At 34.6% G+C, this 26,158-nt stretch overlaps 1 protein-coding gene across 2 annotated transcripts; it reads left to right on the top strand.

The window, feature by feature from the left end:
• Nucleotides 1–8,593: 8,593 nt before the first annotated feature.
• On the top strand, nt 8,594–17,392 carry LOC138306649 (fibrinogen-like protein A). Of its 2 annotated transcripts, none has more exons than XM_069247090.1 (5): nt 8,594–9,036; nt 12,123–12,244; nt 15,821–15,917; nt 16,181–16,345; nt 16,879–17,392. In XM_069247090.1, the coding sequence occupies exons 1-5, from the start codon at nt 8,718–8,720 to the stop codon at nt 17,136–17,138; spliced, it is 963 nt and encodes a 320-aa protein (XP_069103191.1). In that variant the 5' UTR covers nt 8,594–8,717; the 3' UTR covers nt 17,139–17,392. The 2 variants fall into 2 exon arrangements, with proteins under 2 accessions (XP_069103191.1, XP_069103192.1); XM_069247091.1 differs by lacking the exon at nt 8,594–9,036 and adding an exon at nt 9,043–11,115.
• Nucleotides 17,393–26,158: the final 8,766 nt, after the last annotated feature.

Below are 26,158 nucleotides of genomic sequence, written 5' to 3'. Positions count from 1 at the left end.
CCGTAACTACGTAACATCTGTCCGAACTCTTCCGAAAACGGGTCATGAACTTTCCGACTTCCGTTCGGCAATAATCGTAACTTCTATGGTGACCAGTTTAAAATGAAAGCATGTTTACAAGTATCGACTTTCAACAACTGCTGTACCAAAGTTATCAAAAGGCATTATAGATATTCTTTAATATATCCTAATTTCGACTACATCTACCAGTACTAACAATATTGGAGTCAAATTTAACTTGAATTTTTGTTGATAGTTACGTATAGTGTGGCTTTAAAGGCACACTATACGTAACTATCAACAAAAGATCAAGTTAAATTCGACTCCAATATTGTTAGTATTTGTAGATGTAGTTGAAATTAAGATATATTAAAGAATATTTGTAATGATTTTTTTAATAACTTTAGTACAGCAGTTGCTGAAAGTCGATACATGTAAACATGCCTTCATTTTAAACTGGTCGCCATAGAAGTTACGATTATTACCGAACGGAAGTCGGAAAGTTCATGACCCGTTTTCGGAAGAGTTCGGACAGACGTTACGTAGTAACTGTAGTCACATGACGTTCTCGGCAACGACGTTACAATGTCGGCTAACTTCGGCTTGTTTGACTAAGTGGGACCCACCTAGCGATGTTTAATATTTATTTGATTTTTATCAAAGTATTCCGAATCATAATCGCTCATCTTGACTTCGATTTAGTCCCGTCTCTGCATGATTTACAACAGGATTTTTTTTCAACATTCTTCTAAATCATGAAAAAAATAAGAAAGATGCGGATATTGGGCCTTTAAACGAATATGTGAAGGATATGTGGCCGATTATGAAATTCTACGGGACACCAGAGAGATTTTAACTTCGACTCTCTTCGGGTACGTCCCCGATGTCTCTTCGGGTACGTCTGTGATGCTGTGTGTCTGAGAGCCCCGACCACCGGCCCGCTGTTGCCCGGCCGGAGGCCAAGCAAAAATGGCTAAAATCCATGCTGGGAGTACATCTTAAGTTTTATCGGAAGGGGTTATGACCAAAGTATAAGTACTGAACTATACGGACGTCCACTATAAATACTGTATTACTGTCACATGAATCGTTTCTAGATGTTAACCGGATCCTTATTATCATCGTCGCAAAGTTCTACAAGAAAATAGACATCTTCTTTCTACACTGATCAGAAACTTAACTTATAGAATCTCTCTCTCTCTCTCTCTCTCTCTCTCTCTCTCTCTCTCTCTCTCTCTCTCTCTCTCTCTCTCTACTAGAATTACATATGTATACATGCAAGGAAAAGAATATTTATAGAGCTAAACACCTGTATTATCGGATGATGAAATCTGCATCCTTGTCCTCTGAAGGAATACGTCTAACACAATTTTCTTGCCTTTATTCTGCTTTTAAACAACATCCCGTTGTTTGCATTTTAAGTTTCCGCACTCGTGATATTTTTGCTACATGTATATCAATGTATTCGGTATAATTTCAGTGACTTTTACGGCTTTTATTTTCGATCTTTTATTTTAAATATATTACGAAATATTGCAAAATATTATTAACTTATGAAAGAGCAAAGCCTGTGAAATTTTCAGAATATCCGTGGAGAAACAATATTGCTAGATACGATCAAAAAATGTTGAACTGTCTTAAATTTATTTATAAATATTGTGTCTGGATCCCATAATTTGTTGCATATTACAGTTTCAGTCGAATAACTGCATTAACTACTGATTGAGATAAATCAGGTTTTTTTCACTCTTATCTTTGTTCTTTGATTGTCATCTCTACTAATGAAGAGAAAAACAATCTCAATATTTTTTTTTCTAATGTCTATTCACAGCTATATTTATTTATTTTATTTATATTTTGCTAGAAAGTACCTACATGTATATACTGATCACCTGACACTCACCAGTCTACTCTTCATATTATGTATTGATATGGTACAGGTAGTTAAATTTACACATCAAATGCGGGCTTAATGAACCGTCGTTTATTGAGAGTTTCCGCAAATACACGTGGTGACGTCGGTAAAAAATGTGCGTAACTTTATAACGTCATTTATTCCGACGTCATAATCGCCGCATCTGGGCCCATTTTGTCAGTCGCCGTCACATATGTGTATCAATGCATTTAACTAATTTAAAATTCGAAAATCAAAAAATTATCGTGAGCGGATTTTCACCCTCTATGCAACACCTCCTCTGTAAGATAATTCACAGAATGTGTGTTTGTGAGATACATTTCTTGTAAAATGTAAGATATTTTCTTTCTTTTCAAGATTTTTTTGTAACTTTGATGCAATTTTGATCATGCAATGCTTTTTGAAGAAATTACAACTCGCCGTCCATAACTTCGGACTAATGGGTCTTTGGTCTAACGGGCCTTCGGACAATTGGGCCGTTTCATTTAAATCGAATAGATTCAATTTTGGATTGGGCAACAGCTGGCAAAGCTTATGCATGTAGTGCATATAGAAGCATATCTTTAAAACCATATTTGCACTGGACTTTATCTATAAATAACATTTTTTTTTTGACTTATAAGAAATTGTTTTATTCAGCAGAAAGTCTAGGTACAGTTATTCAGTGATTGAACTTAAGTGATCCAGTGAAAGATAATAATGAAAACAGATTTGTCACGGACATAGAAGGGGCAGATAACTACTACATGTGGACGTACCGGGGCCGATACTTCTTAAGATCACAGACAGTGCTGGCAAAGCTTTGTCCTACTGTTGGGGTTCTACACCCCACAGTTTGTCGGCCATCAATAGAACAACCAATCCTGCACACACAGACTGACCAATGGTCAAGTGGTCAGCTCGTCCCAATAACCACAGCTTACGTATTGTAAATGGTTAGGATCAATGTAGTACCAGCCATTCTGTGTATCTGGATGTCCGAGGAGAATGTCACGACAGGTGGAAGCAGGATTGGGCAACAGCTGGCAAAGCTTATGCATGTAGTGCAATATAGAAGCATATCATTAAAACCATATTTGCACTGGACTTGATCTATAAATAACATTTAATCATTTTAGAATTATCACAAATCGTACATATTACTGAAAACACTTATAGTTATTTGCATATATAATAGAAGAGATCACCTATAGCGATTGCTAACATGCATAGCTTGCTGTTGTATTAAACACTAATTAATAACGGCATTAATTGGTCTGTACTCAATATTCGCTTGATCATAACTTAATCCTTCGTTGTAACCAGGCAGCACTAAAAGTCTATTAGGCCGTAGATATGGCAACCCAATTTAACATTTATTGAAGGAGCAAGGTCTATCCCGTATTTAATCGAATTATATAATATATATATCTTATATAACATATCAGATATCTTACATGTATATAGCATATAAGTTATTAAATATAATATATAAGATATCTCATATAATATATAAAATATATCATATGATATATAAGATATCTCATATAATATATAAGATATATAATATATGATATATAAGTTATATAATATATGATATATAAGATATATCATACGATATATAAGTTATCTGATAAAGTTTCTCTCATATAGAAATTAAATAGGATATCTTATTTATGTATATAAGATATCTCATATAATATAAACCGTGTCCAACCGTACTTTTGAGGTTGCGGTTGAGGTAACGCAGAGATTGCGGTTAAAAGGCGGAAATCGGAGGTAAGTCGGAAGACAAAAGGTAATATTTTCTCCCAGGATAATTTTTCTGGAGATATGAAGCGTGCACTTGGTGGAGTAATGCCATATTCATATTTGGGAAGCGGTGACCTTGTTGTTTATCGTCACTGTTTTGCAAACACTTCGTAAATATTGCCAGATTTGCCCACTTTTCACCGATTGTCAAGTTCATGACGTTCTGCTGCTTCACATAGTGAGTGCAGATCAATATCAACGGGTAATAAGAAAAGTTTAGACTCTTATCAACAATTCCTCAAAAGACTTTTTTCAATGTGTAACCTGGTTCTTCAGAGATATGATTTTGAAAATGTGTCGGTAAAAGTAACGTCAGTGTTGCGGTTGACATAACGCATATTTTGGGGGTTGCGGATAAAGTAAGGTAAAAAAGTAACGTCAGTCAATTGTTGCGGTTGGGATAAAGTAAGTTTGTTTGATTGCGGGTTTTATAAAATAAAGTATTGCGCATAGTTTTGAATACACGAAATAAATGTGTACTCTCATGTTGATATCACAACAAAGCTGCAAATTTTACTTTTCAAATGTGAAATAATGCATGTGTGTATAGTTTGAACACAGGTATATCAAATGTCACGGACAAGGTCACGGGTTAAAAAAGGGAAACTTGTATTTTTTCTTTCCATTTTAACGAACATAATTTGATTTAACACATGTGTGTTAATAAAAGATCAGTTTGATATTAAATAGTCTTGTTCTCCGTACAAGTACAAATTGACACGACCTTGTAATTTTAACCCCTAGAAATACTATGACATTCCAGAAATGTCTTAAATATCTGAGGAGTATACAAGTAATGGTGCAATTCGGGGTACCTTGCTTTCTCATTCAACGAAATGTTCCCGAGCCAGGTACCCATTTGCTCCTCAACGTAGAAAAAAATAGAATTGTAGTGCTTTACCTTAGGTCACACCTGTATAAATATTTGTCGACGATTCAAACTGACCTTTTCATTCCAAAAGTAATGTCCAAGCTGACATAATATTCGTCCAGATACCCACTGGATGATGGTGTTCAAAAACATATTAATACATGTCAGAAACTACACCATGTTTTAATTTAATGTTTTACAATAGCAACAATGATCGAAAACACCTCTACAACATCCCAAGTTCATAGATAAGTTGACCATCATCCAAAACATTATAGGTTTTGTGTGACCAAAAACCGCAACCCCAATATTTTACATTTTACTTTATGCAACCGCAACCTCTTTTACCAAAACTTCAATTTGCTTTTATGTACAAACTTCAAGACAGAAATGTATGACATTCGCCTGGGTTGTTTTTAGTATATAGCAATGCTATTAGAAAGTGTTAAAATCAAAGAATTCAACTAGAAACTTGCTGAAATTTCGATTTGATTACAATTCCTCCGTAACCAAAATATTCACGAAGTGTTTGGACTGCAAGAAAACTTTCAATTACATTCCAAAGTAAATTTGAAATCTACAACGTCTGTTCCACCAAGTGGGCTACCTCATTTGTTGATTAATTCAGCGGAATTTCGTATTTTGACAACTTTGTGGACCTACCATCTCAAATTCCTGCACTCCTCCGGTGTTTACCGCAATATCTGCGTTACCTCAACCGCAACCTCCAAAGTACGGTTGGACACGGTGGTACATACGATATCTTATTTAATTGTCTGTATAAGACATCATATATATCGTACAGTGTATATAAGATATCTCAATTTAATAAATAAGATATCTTATATAATTGAAATCTTGTCAATATATTAGATATCTTGTGTAGAATGAGATTTCGTAACATTTAAAACTAGAAACTTATTTCTCCCTCGAGCATTATTCGGAGCACTTTGGAACACATCTTAGAACCGTTTGCGATAGCGGAGATGGCGCTGGAAAGGAGAATCAAGCGCTGTTTGTTTGCATTCAACTATGTATTGAAAACATTCCCATCACTCGAGTTGTCGGTTCGGACATGGCTTCAATAAATATAAAGGCTATAATTGCGACCGACCTATACACGCATACTTTTGTCTCGTTCAACCAAAAGCTTAAGTCTGGTTGAACGAGTATAGTGTACATGTCTCTATGTAGACTTACGAGATATCCCGGGTAGGGAGACTTCATTTTTGAGCCTTTGTTGAAATCTCGTTCCTATATAAGATATCTTATATAGCAACGATATTTCAATTATATAAGATATAATATATATTAAATGATATATCTTATATAAGATATAAGATATATTATAACCATATTCATATTATTCGAGGAATAGGGGTATTCGAATTAGAGGGCTTATACTATCTGTAGGACAAGGAGCATGAAACGCATCACCGCTCTCTCGATAACCATACATCAGGGACTGAACCAGCACTATATAGATAGCTACACATCAGGGATTGAGCCAGCACTCTCTCTATAACCATACATCTTGGATTGAGCCAGCACTCTATCGATAACCATACATCTTGGATTGAGCCAGCACTCTATCGGCAACCATACATCAGGGATTGAGCCAGCACTCTATCGGCAACCATACATCAGGGATTGAGCCAGCACTCTATCGGTAACCATACATCAGGGATTGAGCCAGCACTATATCGATAACCATACATCAGGGATTGAGCTAGGACTTTATTGATAACCATACATCAGGGATTAAGCCAACACTCTATTGATAACCATACATCAGGGATTAAGCCAACACTCTATCGATAACCATACATCAAGGATTAAGCCAACATCTATCGATAACCATACATCATAGCCAAACTCTATCGATACCATACATCAGGGATTGAGCCAGCACTCTATCGATAACCATACATCAAGGATTAAGCCAACACTCTATCGATAACCATACATCAGGGATTAAGCCAACACTCTATCGATAACCATACATCAAGGATTAAGCCAACACTCTATCGATAACCATACATCATGGATTGAGCCAGCACTCTATCGATAACCATACATCAAGGATTAAGCCAACACTCTATCGATAACCATACATCAAGGATTAAGCCAACACTCTATCGATAACCATACATCATGGATTGAGCCAACACTCTATCGAACATCATCGTAGCCACACTCTACATCATGGATTGAGCCACACTCTATCGATAACCATACATCATGATTGAGCCACACTCTATCGATAGCCACACTCAGGGATGAGCCAGCATCTATCGATAGCCACAACTCAGGGATTGAGACAGCACTCTATCGATAATCATACATCAAGGATTGAGCCAGCACTTTATCGATAACCATACATCAGGGATTAAGCCAACACTCTATCGATAACCATACATCATGGATTGAGCCAGCACTCTATCGATAACCATACATCAAGGATTAAGCCAACACTCTATCGATAACCATACATCATGGATTGAGCCAGCACTCTATCGATAACCATACATTAGGGATTGAGACAGCACTCTATCGATAGCCACAACTCAGGGATTGAGCCAACACTCTATCGATAGCCACAACTCAGGGAATGAGCCAGCACTCTATCGATAGCCACAACTCAGGGATTGAGACAGCACTCTATCGATAATCATACATCAAGGATTGAGCCAGCACTTTATCGATAACCATACATCAGGGATTAAGCCAACACTCTATCGATAGCCACAACTCAGGGATTGAGCCAACACTCTATCGATAGCCACAACTCAGGGAATGAGCCAGCACTCTACCGATAGCCACAACTCAGGGATTGAGACAGCACTCTATCGATAACCATACATTAGGCATTGAACCAGCACTCTATCGATAATCATACATCAAGGATTGAGCTAGTACTCTATCGATAACCATACATCAGGGAATGAGCCAGCACTCTATCGATAACCATACATCAGGGATTGAACCCGCACTCTATAGATAACAATACATCAGGGATTGAGTTAGCACTCTATCGATAACCATACATTAGGCATTGAACCAGCACTCTATCGATAACCATACATCAAGGATTGAGCCAGTACTCTATCGATAACCATAAATCAGGGATTGAGACAGCACTCTATCGATACCCATACATCTGTGATTGAACCCGCACCCTATCGATAGCCATACATCAGGGATTGAGTCAGCACTCTATCGATAATCATACATCAGGGATTGAGTCAGCATTCTATCGATAACCATACATCAGGGATTGAGACAGCACTCTATCGATAATCATACATCAGGGATTGAGTCAACACTCTATCGATAACCATACATCAGGGATTGAGACAGCACTCTATTGATAATCATTCATCAGGGATTGAGTCAGCATTCTATCGATAACCATACATCAGGGATTGAGTTAGCACTCTATCGATAACCATACATCAGGGATTGAGACAGCACTCTATCGATAATCATACATCAGGGATTGAGTCAACACTCTATCGATAACCATAAATCAGGGATTGAGACAGCACTCTATCGATAACCATACATCAAGGATTGAGCCAGCACTCTATTGATAATCATACATCAGGGATGGAGGTAGCACTCTCTCGATATTCATACATCAGGGATTGAGCTAGTACTCTATCGATAATCATACATTAGGGATTGAACCAGCACTATATCGATAACCATACATCAGAGATTGAGCCAGCACTCTATAGATAACCATACATCAGGGATTGAGTCATTCACTCTATCGATAACCATACATTAGGGATTGAGTTAGCACTCTATTGATAATCATACATCAGGGATTGAACCAGCACTATATCGACAACCATACATCAGGGATTGAGTCAGCATTCTATTGATAACCATTCTTTAGGGATTGACTAATCACGGTTTGTGTAACATACACAATATATTATCTCATCGTTGATTGGCTGATGTGTATAAATTTATACATAAGTGGATAGTATATAAGCAATGAACACGGACATATTAGATACATCAAGTAATAACTCAACAACAGTAAGGATACCACACACGGTGGATACATATCATAACAACAGTAGGTCACCTTACAGGATAACCAATTTACAGAAAACTAGTATCGTTATAATGCATATCTACATTGTCGTAATGGTATTAGTGTTGGTAAGTACCACTTACCAGCAAACCATCGGTCCGGAACGTGAGTTCTGTAAAGCAGTTCAAGAAAATGAAATTTTGGAGAAGGCATTGCCTCTTATTCGACGTCACCTTGAAGCCGAGACCGAATCCAGTAAACTTCAAATGGACGAGGTCAACGTTAAACTTAAGGCGGTACAAGGCGAACTACAAGCAACAAAAGAACAAAATAACGCCATGAATGTTTCCCTGGAAGCTGTAAAGGCAGAACTAGAAAATATAAAACGACGCTATGACAATGGACTGAAAGGTATCCGTTTATTTTCCCATGCTACTGCCTCTTGTGTTGACATGGTTTTTTCTTCGTACTAATGTATCTAGTTTAAAAATGTCTCTATTTCTCCGTACTAATGTCACTAGTTTTATAATATCTCTATTTCCCCGTACTAGTGTTTCTACTTTTAAAATGTCTCTATTATCCCGTACTAATGTATCTAGTTTTAAAATGTCTCTACTTCCCCGTACTAGTGTATCTAGTTTTAAAATGTCTCTATTTCCCCGTACTAATGTATCTAGTTTTAAAATGTCTCTATTTCCCCGTACTAGTGTATCTAGTTTTAAAATGTCTCTATTTTCCCGTACTAATGTATCTAGTTTTAAAATGTCTCTATTTCCCCGTACTAATGTATCTAGTTTTAAAATGTCTCTATTTCCCCGTACTAATGTATCTAGTTTTAAAATGTCTCTATTTCACTGTACATCATGTACTAATGTCACTAGTTTTATAATATCTCTATTTCCCCGTACTAATGTATCTAGTTTTAAAATGTCTCTATTTCCCCGTACTAATGTATCTAGTTTTAAAATGTCTCTATTTCCCCGTACTAATGTATCTAGTTTTAAAATGTCTCTATTTCACTGTACATCCTGTACTAATGTCACTAGTTTTATAATATCTCTAGTTCCCCGTACTAATGTATCTAGTTTTAAAATGTCTCTACTTCCCCGTACTAGTGTATCTAGTTTTAAAATGTCTCTATTTCCCCGTACTAATGTATCTAGTTTTAAAATGTCTCTATTTCCCCGTACTAGTGTATCTAGTTTTAAAATGTCTCTATTTCCCCGTACTAATGTATCTAGTTTTAAAATGTCTCTATTTCCCCGTACTAATGTATCTAGTTTTAAAATGTCTCTATTTCCCCGTACTAGTGTATCTAGTTTTAAAATGTCTCTATTTCCCCGTACTAATGTATCTAGTTTTAAAATGTCTCTATTTCCCCGTACTAGTGTATCTAGTTTTAAAATATCTCTATTTCCCCGTACTAATGTATTTAGTTTTAAAATGTCTCTATTTCCCCGTACTAATGTATCTAGTTTTAAAATGTCTCTATTTCCCCGTACTAATGTATCTAGTTTTAAAATGTCTCTATTTCACTGTACATCATGTACTAATGTCACTAGTTTTATAATATCTCTATTTCCCCGTACTAATGTATCTAGTTTTAAAATGTCTCTATTTCCCCGTACTAATGTATCTAGTTTTAAAATGTCTCTATTTCCCCGTACTAATGTATCTAGTTTTAAAATGTCTCTATTTCCCCGTACTAATGTATCTAGTTTTAAAATGTCTCTATTTCCCCGTACTAATGTCACTAGTTTTATAATGTCTCTATTTCCCCGTACTAATGGCACTAGTTTTATAATATCTCTATTTCCCCGTACAAATGTCACTAGTTTTATAATATCTCTATTTTTCCGTACCAATGACACTAGTTTTATAATATCTCTATTTCCCCGTACAAATGTCACTAGTTTTATAATATCTCTATTTTTCCGTACCAACGACACTAGTTTTATAATATCTCTATTTTCCCGTACTAATGTCACTCGTTTTATAATGTCTGTATTTTCCTGTACTAATGTCACTCGTTTTATAACGTCTGTATTTTCCTGTACTAATGTCACTAGTTTTATAATGTATTTATTTCCCCATACTAATATCATCAGGTTTTTTTCGTGTCACTGTTTTGTCTACGCAGACTCTGTTCCACTATCACCTCATGTGTTCATGGTAGATACATTGTAATTACCAAAATTTAAGAACAAAATGTATTAAATCATTACAAAAAAGTGTATCATTAACGGTACATTAGTTAATAGTTTTCTCCGAACGATTCCATGTATTAATGTTACAAGATTATACAATGACAGTCGAAGGGAGATAATTTAGTTTTCGTATATAAAGAGTTATCCCCCTTCATGGTATTCTCTTGGTTTTGAACTGAACAGACGTGTTCTTGTGTCACTACTTATTCCAAGATGTAAGAGAAGAGCGAGTTCCCCTAAGCCCTCTCACTACACTACATGGTGGAGAATTCAAATCGGGATTGTGAGTTATTATCATAATGTAACGTTCGGAGCTGAATCGCCTGTGTGGCGGGCGAGTATTACTCGTCAGTCAGGGCTCGCCGGCCAGACGTCATTCCGTACCATGTCCTTTTGGGCGGGAAAGATTTTTTGTGATTTTACAATTTTGAATGTCTTTATATTATATTACATTATATAGTTTGATGCTGATATATCAAAACTTGAACCCATATCTTTTTATTTGACATTAGATCACTGAATTTGACATTTTCGCCAATTTAGAAATTGTTAAAAATATGTCTGACGAGTCACTAACTTTTGCCGTAGTCGTCGACTAGGGTACTGTGAGCATTATTGAAGTTTCTGTCATATGTTGTCTAAGGAAAGGGATTCCTTGAACTGTTTATTACTTACCGGAAGAACCATTCAACAATATATGCACGTACAGTCTGTATTGCTGAATGGTTATTCCGGTAAGTAGATTTCTAATAAAATCTAGTTTCAAACTTTGTTAGTAACTTAGTATAGTGAAACAGGTGGTGTGAAGGTTCATATTATGTCATATTCAGAAGATACATTATATGTATGAAGACACGACAAAAAATGTTTCGTTGATTTTTTTTTAATGTATTAACTGAATTGTATTTGAAGTTTGAAAAAAAGTTCCAGTCTCCATGTGATCGGACCACTACAATATCTACGTAATGGCTCCAGTCTACTTGGCTACAGGTCAAACAGAAGTTGAAATAATTGGATGATGCAGAACTTTCAGAATATAAACAATATTTTTACTTTATTTAAAACTGTGGTTTTCAGCTTTACTAAACCAGCCTGTTGTCTTTCTAAGAACTTTATATTATAAAGTTTGTCTCCTGTATCTAGCTCATCATTTATAATTGTTTATTGTATTTTATTAGTAAACGGAAGTGTTTAAGTGCCATGAATGCTTTCGCAAAAATTTACTTTTAAACTTAAAGAGCGAAATCTGTACTAATAACTGTTGGTACATTATCTATATTTTGTGTTTAGTGTTAACAAGTTGTAGTGATGTCACACCTGGCAGTCCCTCCGGTATTTACAAAGTGACCTTGACCCCTGGCCGGAGTGAAGATGTTTACTGTGACATGGACAGTGACGGAGGGCCATGGACAGTAAGAATAATTATGATAGTTTAATCTGTTCTCTCTCTCTATATATATATATATCCCCCTATATATATGTATCATCCTCGATACTCCAGGGGTTCCGATCACTAACGATCTCTACACCCCTGGACTTATGTCATAGTAAAACTGGAGGCAACAGAATAGAACAGGTAATTTAGACTAGTCATTTGATGTACATCAAAGGAGCCATAGAAGGGTACACCGTTATGGAAAGCCATAGCTGTCTTATGTGGTAAATCTTAAATATATTATGTGCTTTTGTCTTTATATGATGTTCTTTTGTCTTTATGTTATGTGCGTTGGTCATTATACTATGTGCATACACCAATATTCAAGTTTCATTTTTTTTTATTTCATCCAAATGCATAACAAGCATATAGGGAACAGTACAATTATTATCATTATAATATGACATACAATGTATACAAGTATAAGATGGCGGAGGACAATATTTCAGTATTTCAATATACTAATAAGCTACATATGTATAAAAGACGTGATCACAACAGAACCCACGTTGATGCTGACGGCAAATAAAAAGCAATTTTATCATTTAATTCAAAATTTTAACATCTTAACTAGAGAATAATTCTATAAACTTATGCACGCTTGGTCTATGATAAAAATATCCGTTATGTATTTTTCTCTTAATTCAGAATATGCCGGACAGAGAAGAACAAAATGTACTTCATCTTCGATGTCAATTCTATCACATAATGAACAAGTCCTTCGATTTCTAGGAATATTATAACGTCCGGATTCGATATTAAGACTATGACATTGCATACGGAATTGGCTTAAGAACTTCTTGAATTTATGATTTACAGGCTTAATTAAATAGAACTGTGTACAAAAATTATCAACAATATGTTTATACAAATAACATTTAGGAGATACATCAAACGAATTATATAATTCTTGAAAAAATCATCATTAATATATGATGTGGTTTTGTCTTTATATGATGTGGTCTTGTCTTTATATGATGTGGTCTTGTCTTTATGTTATGTGCTTTGGTCATTATATTATGTGCATACACCAACATATTATGTGGTCATTTCTTTATATCGAAACACCAATATATCAAACGTTTTAGTTGGAACTAAATTTCTGGGGTCGTTGTTTGACCAACACACATCTAAACGTCTTCTTGAGAAATATTTTTTTTCAGTGGAAGCTGAATGATTTTGCTGATTCAAATTGAAATATTTGTAAGTATGGGTGCAGAAATAAAAATAAAATGGGAAATATATGTACAACACTATTTTCCCAAACAGTGAATGGTATTATTTGCACACAAATGGTACAAAAACTCGAGTTGACCGATAGCTATTAAGTATAAAATACTCAACATTCATAAATCGACCCGAAGTGTCACTATTTACTGAAAAAAAACCAACAGAAAAACGATAGCGTTTGAACAGACAATACAGGCACACACAAGTATTTGCTGTGCTACATCTATTTCTGACATTCGGTAATATTTCTAATTTTACTAGTAATTGGAATCGGTTGGAAATTGATAATCGATTAATCAGAATAACCGATCGATAATCAATATTAAACTCGGATACGGGTATTTTGTATAAATCTAATAATTTTGTTATTTAACATTCAACAGTCTTTTTTCCAAATCACTCTGTTACCTACTGATGGTAAAAAAAAAAGTTAATTGTTTTGATCGTATCAAAATTTAGCTTAGCTGTTGGAACGTCCTTAAAGTTAAAAAGTCCGAAGAAGGGATAACTTAGGCCTATAGATTTCATTCCTAGGATGGTCATGGGTTATACCGTTTCACCCCCACCGTCTTAGGGCCTCTCTGAAACGCACCCTGTCTCCGATTGTCTGTAACCAGAGGGTTGTTAGCGCATTGTCAGATAAACTCCGACAAAGATTTACATCGAATTTGTTCGTTTAGAAGTTAGGATGTAGAGCTGCAAGACCGATTTCTCTTAGTAGCTTCTCCATTTTTTTCGCGCGAATTAAAACGGTCTCTTAAGATGACGTTTGAATGCGTGTCGGTCAAACAGCGGCCCCGAACTAAAACATCAAACCGTTTGATATACCTGGTACATGTATTGTTATTTCGATATAAAGAAAGGACCACATAATATATTGGTGTATGCACATAATATCACATAACATAAAGACAAGACCACATCATATAAAGACAAGACCACATCATATAAAGACAAAAGCACATCATATAAAGACAAGACCACATCATATAAAGACAAGACCACATCATATAAAGACAAAACCACATCATATAAAGACAAAACCACATCATATAAAGACAAGACCACATCATATATTGGTGTATGCACATAACAAAGACAAAAGCATATAATATATAGACAAAAACACATAACATAAAGACAAAAGCACATAATATATAGACAAAAGCACATAATATACAGACAAAAGCACATAATATATAGACAAAAGCACATAATATACAGACAAAAGCACATAATATACAGACAAAAGCACATAATATATAGACAAAAGCACATAATATATAGACAAAAGCACATAATATACAGACAAAAGCACATAATATATAGACAAAAGCACATAATATACAGACAAAAGCACATAATATACAGACAAAAGCACATAATATATAGACAGAACCACACGTAATATACAAAAGCACATAATATAACAAAAGCACATAATATACAGACAAAAGCACATAATATATAGACAAAAGCACATAATATATAGACAAAAGCACAATATATAGACAAGCACATAAATATAAGACATAATACAAAGCACATAATATATAGACAAAAGCACTATATAAGACAAAAGCACATACATATAAACAAAAGACAAAAAGCACAATAATATATACAAATAATACAAAACAATAATATACAGACAAAAGCACATAATATAAGACAAAAGCACATAATATATAGACAAAACACATAATATATAGACAAAAGCACATAATATATAGACAAAAGCACATAATATACAGACAAAAGCACATAATATATAGACAAAAGCACATAATATACAGACAAAAGCACATAATATACAGGCAAAACCACATCATATATAGACAGAACCACACAATATAACGACAAAACCACATCATATATAGACAATACCACACAATATAACGACAAAACCACACAATATAAAGACATAATCACTTAATATAAAGACAAAGCCACATAATATATTAAAGATTTACAGCATAAGACAGCTATGGCTTTCCATACACTGTGGTTGACTGTGTGGCTTTGATGTTAGGCGTTACTTTCCCTGTAGTCTTCAAAGGCATTGTTTTCTGGCTTGTAATTGGTTAAGATTTGTTCCACTGAACTGCCTCCAGTTTTACTATGAGCTAGTCAAGGGGTGTAGAGATCGTAAGTGATCGGAACCCCTGGAATATCGAGGATGGTGTTATATAACACTGAACACTTGTCATTGACTAAAAGTTCCGTGTGACGTCATGTTTTTACTTAAATAAACAATGAACTGCTGTACTATCGTTTCCATATCATAAATATCGCTGAATTATTTTGTTTATTTAACTAACAGGTGATACAGAACAGACAGGACGGAACTGTAGACTTTTACCGGAACTGGACGGAATATCAGACAGGATTTGGTGACTTAGACGGGGAATTCTGGGCCGGTAAGTACAGTGTATATATGAGGTATTATACAAGTCTATTATCATCAACGACTGATGTCTTATGTTTCTGTACAAAAACCAAATTAAGATAACAATAACAAATGTATGTGCTTATAAATACTATCTAGAATAACGTACCATGGGTTATCTTTCATTTTTTTATTTTTATTTTTTACAGTTTGATTGTTTATCGGAATTTGTAACATGTGATACAAAGACATATATTAAATCAATGCCTGACGACTCAATAAATATTTTGTTAGGTCTGAACATAATACACCTCCTAACCCAGAACGGTTCCATCCTTCGTATCAATCTGATGTCCTGGAAGAACGATATACAGTACGCCGAGTACCAGGACTTCCGTGTGGGGGACGAGTCATCCAAGTACCGACTGTCGGTATCGGGATTCTCCGGGAATGTCATCTGTAAGTTTTTTGTTTGTTTGTTAAGAGTTTTATCTCTTTAACAAACATTTAGAGAGCATCATAACCAAATCATTTTATTAATAAGACAATTATAAAAGTTCCCACATTGTACGTTTGTATACCAGGAAAGCGTTGAAACCCTAAACATACTATTACATATAAATATAAATATCTTACATACGATATATTTTGTAATTTGGGTCTACTAACATACGAGTTACATTAGATAGACAAACAGTTATATAATCATCACCGAATGAGGTGAAATATTAGAAACACATAATGTCGGCTATCGATTAGATTTGTGTGTGTTTACTACAACTTAGCCTGGTCCATCAGTCTTTTTTTATATATAAATTGAATACCGACTTGAGTTAAAACACATTGATTCACATATGAGTGTATGAATGTAGTAGTTAAGTATAATTAAGATTTTAGTCAGCTTCAGTTGGTCCCCGAACTAGTATGACAGTACAATATAACCTCGATGATCGGTGTAATCAATCCTGTATAACCTGTCTGTGTTTTGACAGTTGATGCTATGAAGTACCACGACGGTGACCAGTTCTCTACCTACGACAATGACAATGACGTGTGGGGAGATGTTAATTGTGCTGTAGACCGTCACGGCGCCTGGTGGTACGGATTCTGTAGTGTTAGTAACCTGAACGGGCCGTACGTACAGGATACTGGGGATGATTGGGAGTCGATGTATTGGTACAGATTCTACTCTGGCCGGGGTCCCGTACCTATGATGAGGTCCAGAATGATGGTGAAACATCCCGGTGTTTAACACGGACAACAAACAAATCCACAACTTATCATGTATCTTATTCCTTGTTATTTTCCACATTGTATTTATTTTTATTGTCTTCGTTTTGTTGTTGTATTATTTGTATTTCATCAAACAGTTGGTTTAAAATCCGTGTATCGTTACTGTGATTTAATCACATAAACATCAGTCAATATAATCATATCGGTATGTGTAATAATATAACTGTGTCTGTTGAATGTCTTAATAATTAAAAGATTTCTAAGGAAAGAAAACCCTAGTTGTCATTTATCTCTCCAAATCAAACTTGATTCCCAAATCAATGTCATAAATCATTATTCAGTCAGATACCGATAAATATTATTGTAGCCTTCTCCAGGACAGCACACACTATTTGAAAAACAAAGGAAATTGTTTTGAAAATATCACACAAAATTCGTCTTTCGAATTGATTTCAAAATGGCGGGAAATCATAGTAAAATTACAATGAAACGTGTCGAGGTATGAGAGAAAAAATACTATTTTATACGTGGATATGAAGGATAGGGATATTCTACCCTCGGGATCACAAAATGTTATAAAACCTCCGGCAAGTCTTGAATTTTACAACATTTTATAACCCTCGGGTAGAATATCCCTATCCTTCATATATACATATGAAAGAGTCTTATAATATACCAGCGGCATGTCTTTGTTCAGATCGAGCAGGGTTGCATAATGGTATGACGACATTCACAATTATCATTTCTAAATGCAGGTAACTTTAAATCGAAAAATGACTACGATAAGAACGCTTTAAAATCATCAAATTACATCGTAAAACTCATCTTGGCCATTCTAAATAGTAATATTTTTTCGCGGGGGAGACCCCCAAACACCAAAATCTCGCGCCTTCGGCATTAGCAAAATCATCAAATTAGATCGTAAAACTCAAAACATAACATGGGTTATCAATCGAAGAGGCAGAGAAACAAGACATTTAGCGCACGATTTATCTTAGCACTTTTTAGCACAGTAAGCTTTTTAGCGTGTTTAACTCTTAATTATCAATTTCATCTCACGAGTCTTTTTCCTTTTACACCATGTATACACACGCACAAAGTCCGCTAAACCTGCCTAATTCGTTAGGTTTTTTCCTACTAATATAGGTAGGTTCAGAGGCGCACGCATTTTCTTTTAATAAAAATGTTATGGTAGATGTCTTCGCAATATTATCTGAAGTCAAGGCTGGCAACTAGGTCACATGACCAACGACACCAAGCGGCTAAAACACGTCTATGCCAATGTTATAACATATAACTCTGGGTCCTTTTTAGAAGTTGATGTTTATTACAAGTTCCATGATCGTATAGTGTATTACTATAAGACTCTTTCATAAGTTGCCCCCCGCTTCCTACGCCCCTGCATATGTATATATGAAGGATAGGGATATTCTACCCGAGGGTCATAAAATGTAGTAAAACCCGAGACTTGCCGAGGGTTTTGCAACATTTTGTGATCCCGAGGGTAGAATATCCCTATCCTTCATATCCACTTATGAAAGAGTATTTTTCTTTCATACCTCGATGTTTTATTGCAATTTTACAGCTATAATATCCCGCCATTTTGAAATAAATTCGAAGAAATCGACGACTGGAAGTCAATTTTCCATACATGAAAAATTTCGTGACATTTTCATAAAAAAATTCTGTTGTTTGCATCCTTTATAGTAAAACCACTCATATTTGTGAAAAAAATGTTAAAAATTTTACCGTGGAAATAGAGATTTTGTTGACGCCGTGACGTCACGAGGCTTTATTGCATGGGTATAGCCATGCAATACAGCCTCAGGAGACATGAGTGTATTGCCCTGGACCAGCCAGTATTACACTCGTAGGTATGAAAGAAAATTGTTTCTTTCACTCTCTGTTTCAGTCAGTAACTCCTTTTCTAGTTTTGACATGATCTCTATTTAAATCCCATACTTTAGAGCTAGTATGTACTAAATCTCCAGTCGCTATGTCAGCCTCATTCTCCAGAGTCTATGGTACTTTCCCTAGTACTCTTTCTGGTAGTCTCTCTCGGTATTTTCTCTACTCTCTCTCTCTCATATCCCCCGCACCTCTATTTATCCCCAAACTTCCTATGATTCTGAGAAGACCCAAGAACCCCTTTACCTTATTTGGGCCCATGTCAAGTTCAAAAACGCTTGACCAGCGTTTTCTTATGTGTACTGGTCATTAGCTACGGACATGTAATGAACCCCATTACCCATAATGACCTCCCTCTAAGTGTACTACATCTGTAATGTCTACACCTTCCCTGATGGTATATACACTAGTTATCACTCCCCTTGTAATTATGTATCACTACATGTATATTACATATTTAAGTCCTTTTTGTAACACCAAATGACATGTTGCAAACTATTACACGACCGTATTTCGGATTTATCTATCTTTTCATTTCTAACGTATCACTCATTGCTAACACTTATAAAATGTACATAATCACCCCCGATACACTCCAGGGGTTCCGATCTCTACACCCCTGGGGCCAGTTTCATTAACCTTCCTTAACTTAAGGAATTCCTTAATTTCGATAGGAAAGCATTACAGAAGTTAAGGGAAAATATTAAATTAAAATTTCCATAGGAAAACATTACAGAAGTTAAGGGAAAATATTAAATTAAAATTTCCATAGGAAAGCATTACAGAAGTTAAGGGAAAATATTAAATTAAAATTTCCATAGGAAAGCATTACAGAAGTTAAGGGAAAATATTAGATTAAAATTTCCATAGGAAAACATTACAGAAGTTAAGGGAAAATATTAGATTAAAATTTCCATAGGAAAACATTACAGAAGTTAAGGGAAAATATTAAATTAAAATTTCCATAGGAAAACATTACAGAAGTTAAGGGAAAATATTAAATTAAAATTTCCATAGGAAAACATTACAGAAGTTAAGGGAAAATATTAAATTAAAATTTCCATAGGAAAACATTACAGAAGTTAAGAAAAATATTAAATTAAAATTTCCATAGGAAAACATTACAGAAGTTAAGGGAAAATATTAAGTTAAAATTTCCATAGGAAAACATTACAGAAGTTAAGGGAAAATATTAAATTAAAATTTCCATAGGAAAACATTACAGAAGTTAAGGGAAAATATTAAATTAAAATTTCCATAGGAAAACATTACAGAAGTTAAGGGAAAATATTAAATTAAAATTTCCATAGGAAAACATTACAGAAGTTAAGGGAAAATATTAAATTAAAATTTCCATAGGAAAACATTACAGAAGTTAAGGGAAAATATTAAATTAAAATTTCCATAGGAAAACATTACAGAAGTTAAGGGAAAATATTAAATTAAGGAGCCTTCCTTAAAATATGTAATGCTTTCCTATGGAGAATTTTAAGTTAAGGAATTCCTTAAAGTTAAGTAATGTTCATGAAACTGGGCCCTGGACTATCACATTGTAAAACTACATGTATGTCAATTAAACTTTATTTTGAACTTACTCCAATTTGGAACGCGTTTTGTTGTGTGAATATAAATACCGAGGTGCGTGGCGGTGCATACCTGCCCACCTGTAAAATATTTACATGTATAGATATGTACGTGGCCTATTCAGTTTACGTGTACGTGTGCTCCTGGAGTCATGGATATTGAACCTAATAAATTTGCAGAGAACCAAGGATATATCGTAGTGCTTCACATGCATTTCAGTTTTTAATCGTGAAATTGACGTGATACGGGACACTGTGAAAGACCTGGGTGCGCGTGTCGATTTCCTAGAAAGCTTCGATACGCATGCTAACCAGACTTTAAACAGGTTAGAACCTGAGGTTGACACTAAAATGAACAATGAGGCTCATGAAAGACTAAAATTAGGGCCGTAAATGGAATCTTGTCCTTAAAAGTGTCGAGCGGCCCGAGGATGAGAAGCCAAGAGAAACACTCACCAAAGAAGAGGGTAATGAGGGAAAAAGAAACATAATTGTGCGTTCTAATCGACAGAGATGAGGTGATGAAAACAGGTATAGGTCTCAAACCTGGATCGGGCTTCAGTGTTCTTACAGATATACACCCCCTGAAATCAATAAAATAAGAGCACGGCCGCCGAAACAGCGTTGGGAAATAAAGAAATGTAAAGTGGTTTACCAGAAGGAAATATTTTTTTTGTGGTCTTAAAACAAAAACCAAAATTCTGAAGAAAAAAAACCAAACATACACATGTTCTGATACATTAACATGTGAATTTCAGCACGGTGAAAGCTGACTATACCTTCCTGATATTGTGTGGGTGGCCGTTATACGTGACACGGACTGAGCACGTGTTGAAAAAAAAACAAGTGTGTAATCGACAGTGGGTGAACATGTCTACAATCTGTTTACAACGGATAGCCAGGCATACAGAATAATTCTAGCATTTTATTTAAAAGTACATACATTTGTATTAAAAATTGGTAATATAATTAATGATTAAATATCCAAAAATATGTTTTATATCATTATGGGTATTATACATGTAATTACATGTACACACTTGAAATGCAATGGTAAGGTTAAATATGTAAATAGTATAATTCTGTTTTTGTTTTTGTCTTTGTTTTTTGTTTTTTGGTTTTTTCCTGAATTCGTGTTTTGTTTCCGTATTGGCTCCATAATTATCTATTAATATATAGTCCATGTAAATGACCAGAAAATCTCGATATAGCTTCAAAATCGAAATAACATTTTTTGGTGAAAATCAACTAGACATAATCCATACGTGTATTCCGATGGGTGCATTCAACAATAGCATTGATGTAATCAGATACATATACAAGATTGTTTATTATAGATCTATGGAAGCGTATTAGGCCCACATACGAAAATATTTTTTAGGATAGCGAAAATGTTTTATTTGGCGGCCGCCGGATACTTAAGTGGCGGCCGCCAGATAATTATATGGCGGCCGCCACTTAAATTTCTGGCATAAACCTATCTGGCGGCCGCCACTTTATTATATGGCGGTCGCCACTAAATTGATCTGGCGGCCGCCACTTAATTATCTGGCGGCCGCCAGATACTTAAGTGGCGGCCGCCGGATTCTTAAAGCCGCATAATCCGTATCTTTCAGGGTCCGTAAATCAACAAAAGAAAATTAGGGTACATATATTATAAAAAGTTATCAACTTTCCCCTAATTACACATCCAAAAAGTCCCGAGTTCAAAAGAAATTAATGATTAAAAATTCGATATCCAGAGTGTTTGAATATGCATTTTCAATCGTAGACGATCACGTGACTTTCCAGACCAAACGAAATGGCGTGCCCAGTCAAAAGTGTGTCGTTCATGTTAGCAGGAACTTCTACGGAAGAACTTGTTACTTATCATGAACAAGTGAATGTTTTGTTATGTGATGAAGTTAAAGAGTCCCTCAGAACAATATATATACATTAACGTCGTGTAAACAATACTTCCATTCGGTCATTTTGAGTGTTTACTATACGGCGATCGGTTGACTATGCTTTGCCTAATTTCTGGGGGCCACCGGAGGGATTTCTGTGGGAACGGTATTTAAACTTCGTATAAAATACGTGTTGCGATACCATACAACGTACTAGACAAGATAATAAATTGTACAAAAATGTACCAGATATATAAATAATGGTGTTGATAAATAATGAAATAGACAAGACACATCGTACTATATAGAGACGAAAATGGTTTTCTACTCTGGTGATATATTTTAAAATAAATATCTCAGACGATATTTGACTTGCCTTGGATAACCATATAACTTGTTTTATAAAGGTCCAAATGAAATATAATAATAAATCAAGTAAAATAAGCACGGAGAGCAAACTTGACATAATATGCATTTTTGTTCAATGTCATATGTGTATACATATCTATTAGTTAAATAATCACCATGTACCGCCATAAACCAGTATAAAACTTAATACATGTTATTTTATGTATATTTCTGATATTTATGTTGGAAAAGCTCCATGTTCGTTAAAAACATGATGATAAATTTCTGGTGAAACTATAAACATTTGGTTATATGATTTCAAGGATTACAGAAAATTAAAAAAAAAATGGGGTTGAGGTTGCAATAAGGTGGTTTAATGTGTGTTAAAAGTTCTGAATGTCTAACATGCAATTATAAATGTATATATTTTCTGTGTAGATAATGAAGACAGCTCCCTTAGTTAAATTTGTGATGTACATGTACAGATAGCTTGCCAATGAACCATATAGCTACCATATAATATGATGTCCAGCCGTGAATTTGCCTCTGAATCAAATTAATCAGAAACATGCATAATAAAAGACCTAGATGTTTCTTATACAATCATATTTCATGCACAAATAGCACATTCATATGCATTGTAGTGTCATGTACACATATTGTGCATTGAATTCTAAGTCAATAGAAAAATGACTGGAGTTCAAAATAGCATCCAGTAGCAAATAAGCTGACCATAGCATGATATTATAATGTCATCAGAGTAATTGCAGTAAAATTCATTTTTTAGTATGTATATAGTCTAACCTGGTGGAAAATCTAACTTTATTAGTTGTATTTTGATAGTTTATCTTTATATATTCAAGCAATCCTAATTCCTTTAGTGTGATCTTGCTCCAAACACTAATTATGTGAAGTTGCTAAGAGCTTGTACATGTATTAGACCTTGATTGACCTGGACTAATTAGAAGTTATTGTCAGTCTATTCCTTTCTAAATCAATCAAAACTTTGCAACTTAAAATAGTCAAAAATGAATAATGCAATTTAACAACATGCATCACAGGCTATTGTCTCTACAGATATATGGATATTCTTATATATATGTGCAATCTGTGTATTACACAACAAGATTTTTTTTATTACACATAGGGATATATGTATATCTATAGAGCCAATATCTTGAGATTTGACACTGACTTTTGACCCAAATAACCTTTGATCTAGCTCCAGTCTTGTTTGCTATTTATTTTCTGTATTTGAACATTTCTGAAATGAACACTACATAATTAAACAACTCAGACAAATGACATATATTATTTTATTTGGTTTATTGTTCATAAATTAGAATTACATCCTTGTCCCATATAAATTATTCAAAAGTTATACATACTAGGTATGTAAACATGCAATAATCATTATTATTCCTTTTTTCATTTGTGTGAAGAAGAAATGAATAATTTGAAAATATCCTGGTGATAATAGTAAAGAATTATGCTAGGTTTGTTCTGTCCTTCCTTCTTGAAAATAATTTCTTTCTGGTTCATAATGGGTACATTACAAACAGACTTTATTTTTTACTGTCAGTTTTGATCTCAGAGATACATGTAGTTGTTTTTCCCTTTTATTTTTGGGCGAGCTGCCATCACATCTTGCACTTCTGTCATCTGGTTGAAGGTCCCATATATTCTATAAAGAAAATGTGGAGTAAATGTCAGTTATGTACATAGATAAATACTGTATACAAGCCTACATGTAAATCAAACTAGTTCCAATTGTTTTATGTCAAACACAAATTTATAACAATTACACAGTTTTTGAACACATTTATCAAAATCAAACCTCACTAGACACTAAGTTAGTCATTTATTGAATTACAGAGGTCTAGGCATTTTCATGTGAAGAGTAATGGTTCTAATTAGTGCCAGAATTTATGTAGCCTAAATATATTGGACATAATATATAATACATATTTAAAAAAGTCAATTACTATTCTTTACTCACACCACTTATGATGTATTGGTGTGAATTTTATATAATTAAGACCAGCAGATAGGATAACGAGTACGTGACTAAGTGACTGTCAGTCTAAAAAAATACAATCTTATACACACGAACACTGATGAATTAAGTTTGAAAGTGGCTTCTTTAATACAATAATATCCATAGCATGCAGTAAAAGGATATATATCACTGATATGCATCAATACACAAATAGATATCAGAAAAGATATCACACTCCTGACGCTGTAAGCCTGTAACAGTAGCTAACATTACATGTATATCGTACATATATAACACTGAATAATGTGATCATCTTTTAAGGAAACACGTACATTTTTTGTATGACTCTATTAATGCTTCTGTTGTAATCCATGATTAAATCTGTTATATGTTCCCAAATTTATCAACACTTTTCCTGATTTCTAATCTCTATTTTACTATGGTACCAATTCCAAAAAGCGACCAAACACTTACAGAATATAACCCGTAGGCCTACCCCTTCGGGGCCCCACTCACCTTATAGAGACGAAGAGAAGTCAGTTTATGTGGTTTTGGTAGATCATTCACAAATCATAGTTGTTGTCATAGCTCGAATTCGTTTCCATATAATATTCTTAGCAATTCAGAACATTTTTAGTTGATATCGAGCTTTCACTGCAAAGCTCGCTCCATTGCGGTAAACAACTTTTATTTCCGGACATGCGCAAAGTAGCATTTCGAAGCTTTGGAGGCGTTAACTTTTGACTTTCTGTCGGACCGCGCGTAAGTCTAAAATAAAATTTTGTATATTTATATCTTTGGACCTCTTAACTTTCTAGACTTGTAATTTGGGGAAAGTTCATAACTTTTTAGGGCTATTACACCATATCTTGTCATTTTTTGTTTTACAGACCCTGAAAGATACGGATCATGCGGCTTTAAGTGGCGGCCGCCAGATAATTGTATGGCGGCCGCCACTTAAATTTCTGGCATAAACTTATCTGGCCGCCAAATAAATTAAGTGGTGGCCGCCAAATAAAACATTTTCGCTATCCTAAAAAATATTTTAGTACGTGAGCCTAATACGCTTCCGTATAATACGCTTCCGTATATATCTATTAGACACATCATCAACGATGTAAAATGACATTTTAATTATAACCATGCACCCTTATGCATCGGCAAACAAGTATGCGAAATACCCATTTTATTTTTGTTTCTACACAAACGTATCAATTTAAGTTCAGATCTAATAAAAATGAGGCTCTCGCAAAATATTAACATTGATCTTTGTCGTGAAATCTCATTGTGATTATGACGTCATAGTCAATGGTCT

This window comes from Argopecten irradians, chromosome 13 (assembly GCF_041381155.1).
Source record: "Argopecten irradians isolate NY chromosome 13, Ai_NY, whole genome shotgun sequence".
NCBI classification, from domain to species: Eukaryota; Metazoa; Mollusca; class Bivalvia; order Pectinida; family Pectinidae; genus Argopecten; species Argopecten irradians.
This window is presented reverse-complemented; position numbering and strand designations above follow the sequence as displayed.

Excerpts from the sequence above, each read along its gene's own strand:
- LOC138306649 (XM_069247090.1), top strand. The coding sequence starts at position 8,718 with ATGCATATCTACATTGTCGTAATGGTATTAGTGTTGGTAAGTACCACT. Across the intron at positions 9,037-12,122 it reads CTATGACAATGGACTGAAAG|TGTTAACAAGTTGTAGTGAT; the intron begins GTATCCGTTTAT and ends TTTTGTGTTTAG. Across the intron at positions 16,346-16,878 it reads ATTCTCCGGGAATGTCATCT|TTGATGCTATGAAGTACCAC; the intron begins GTAAGTTTTTTG and ends GTGTTTTGACAG.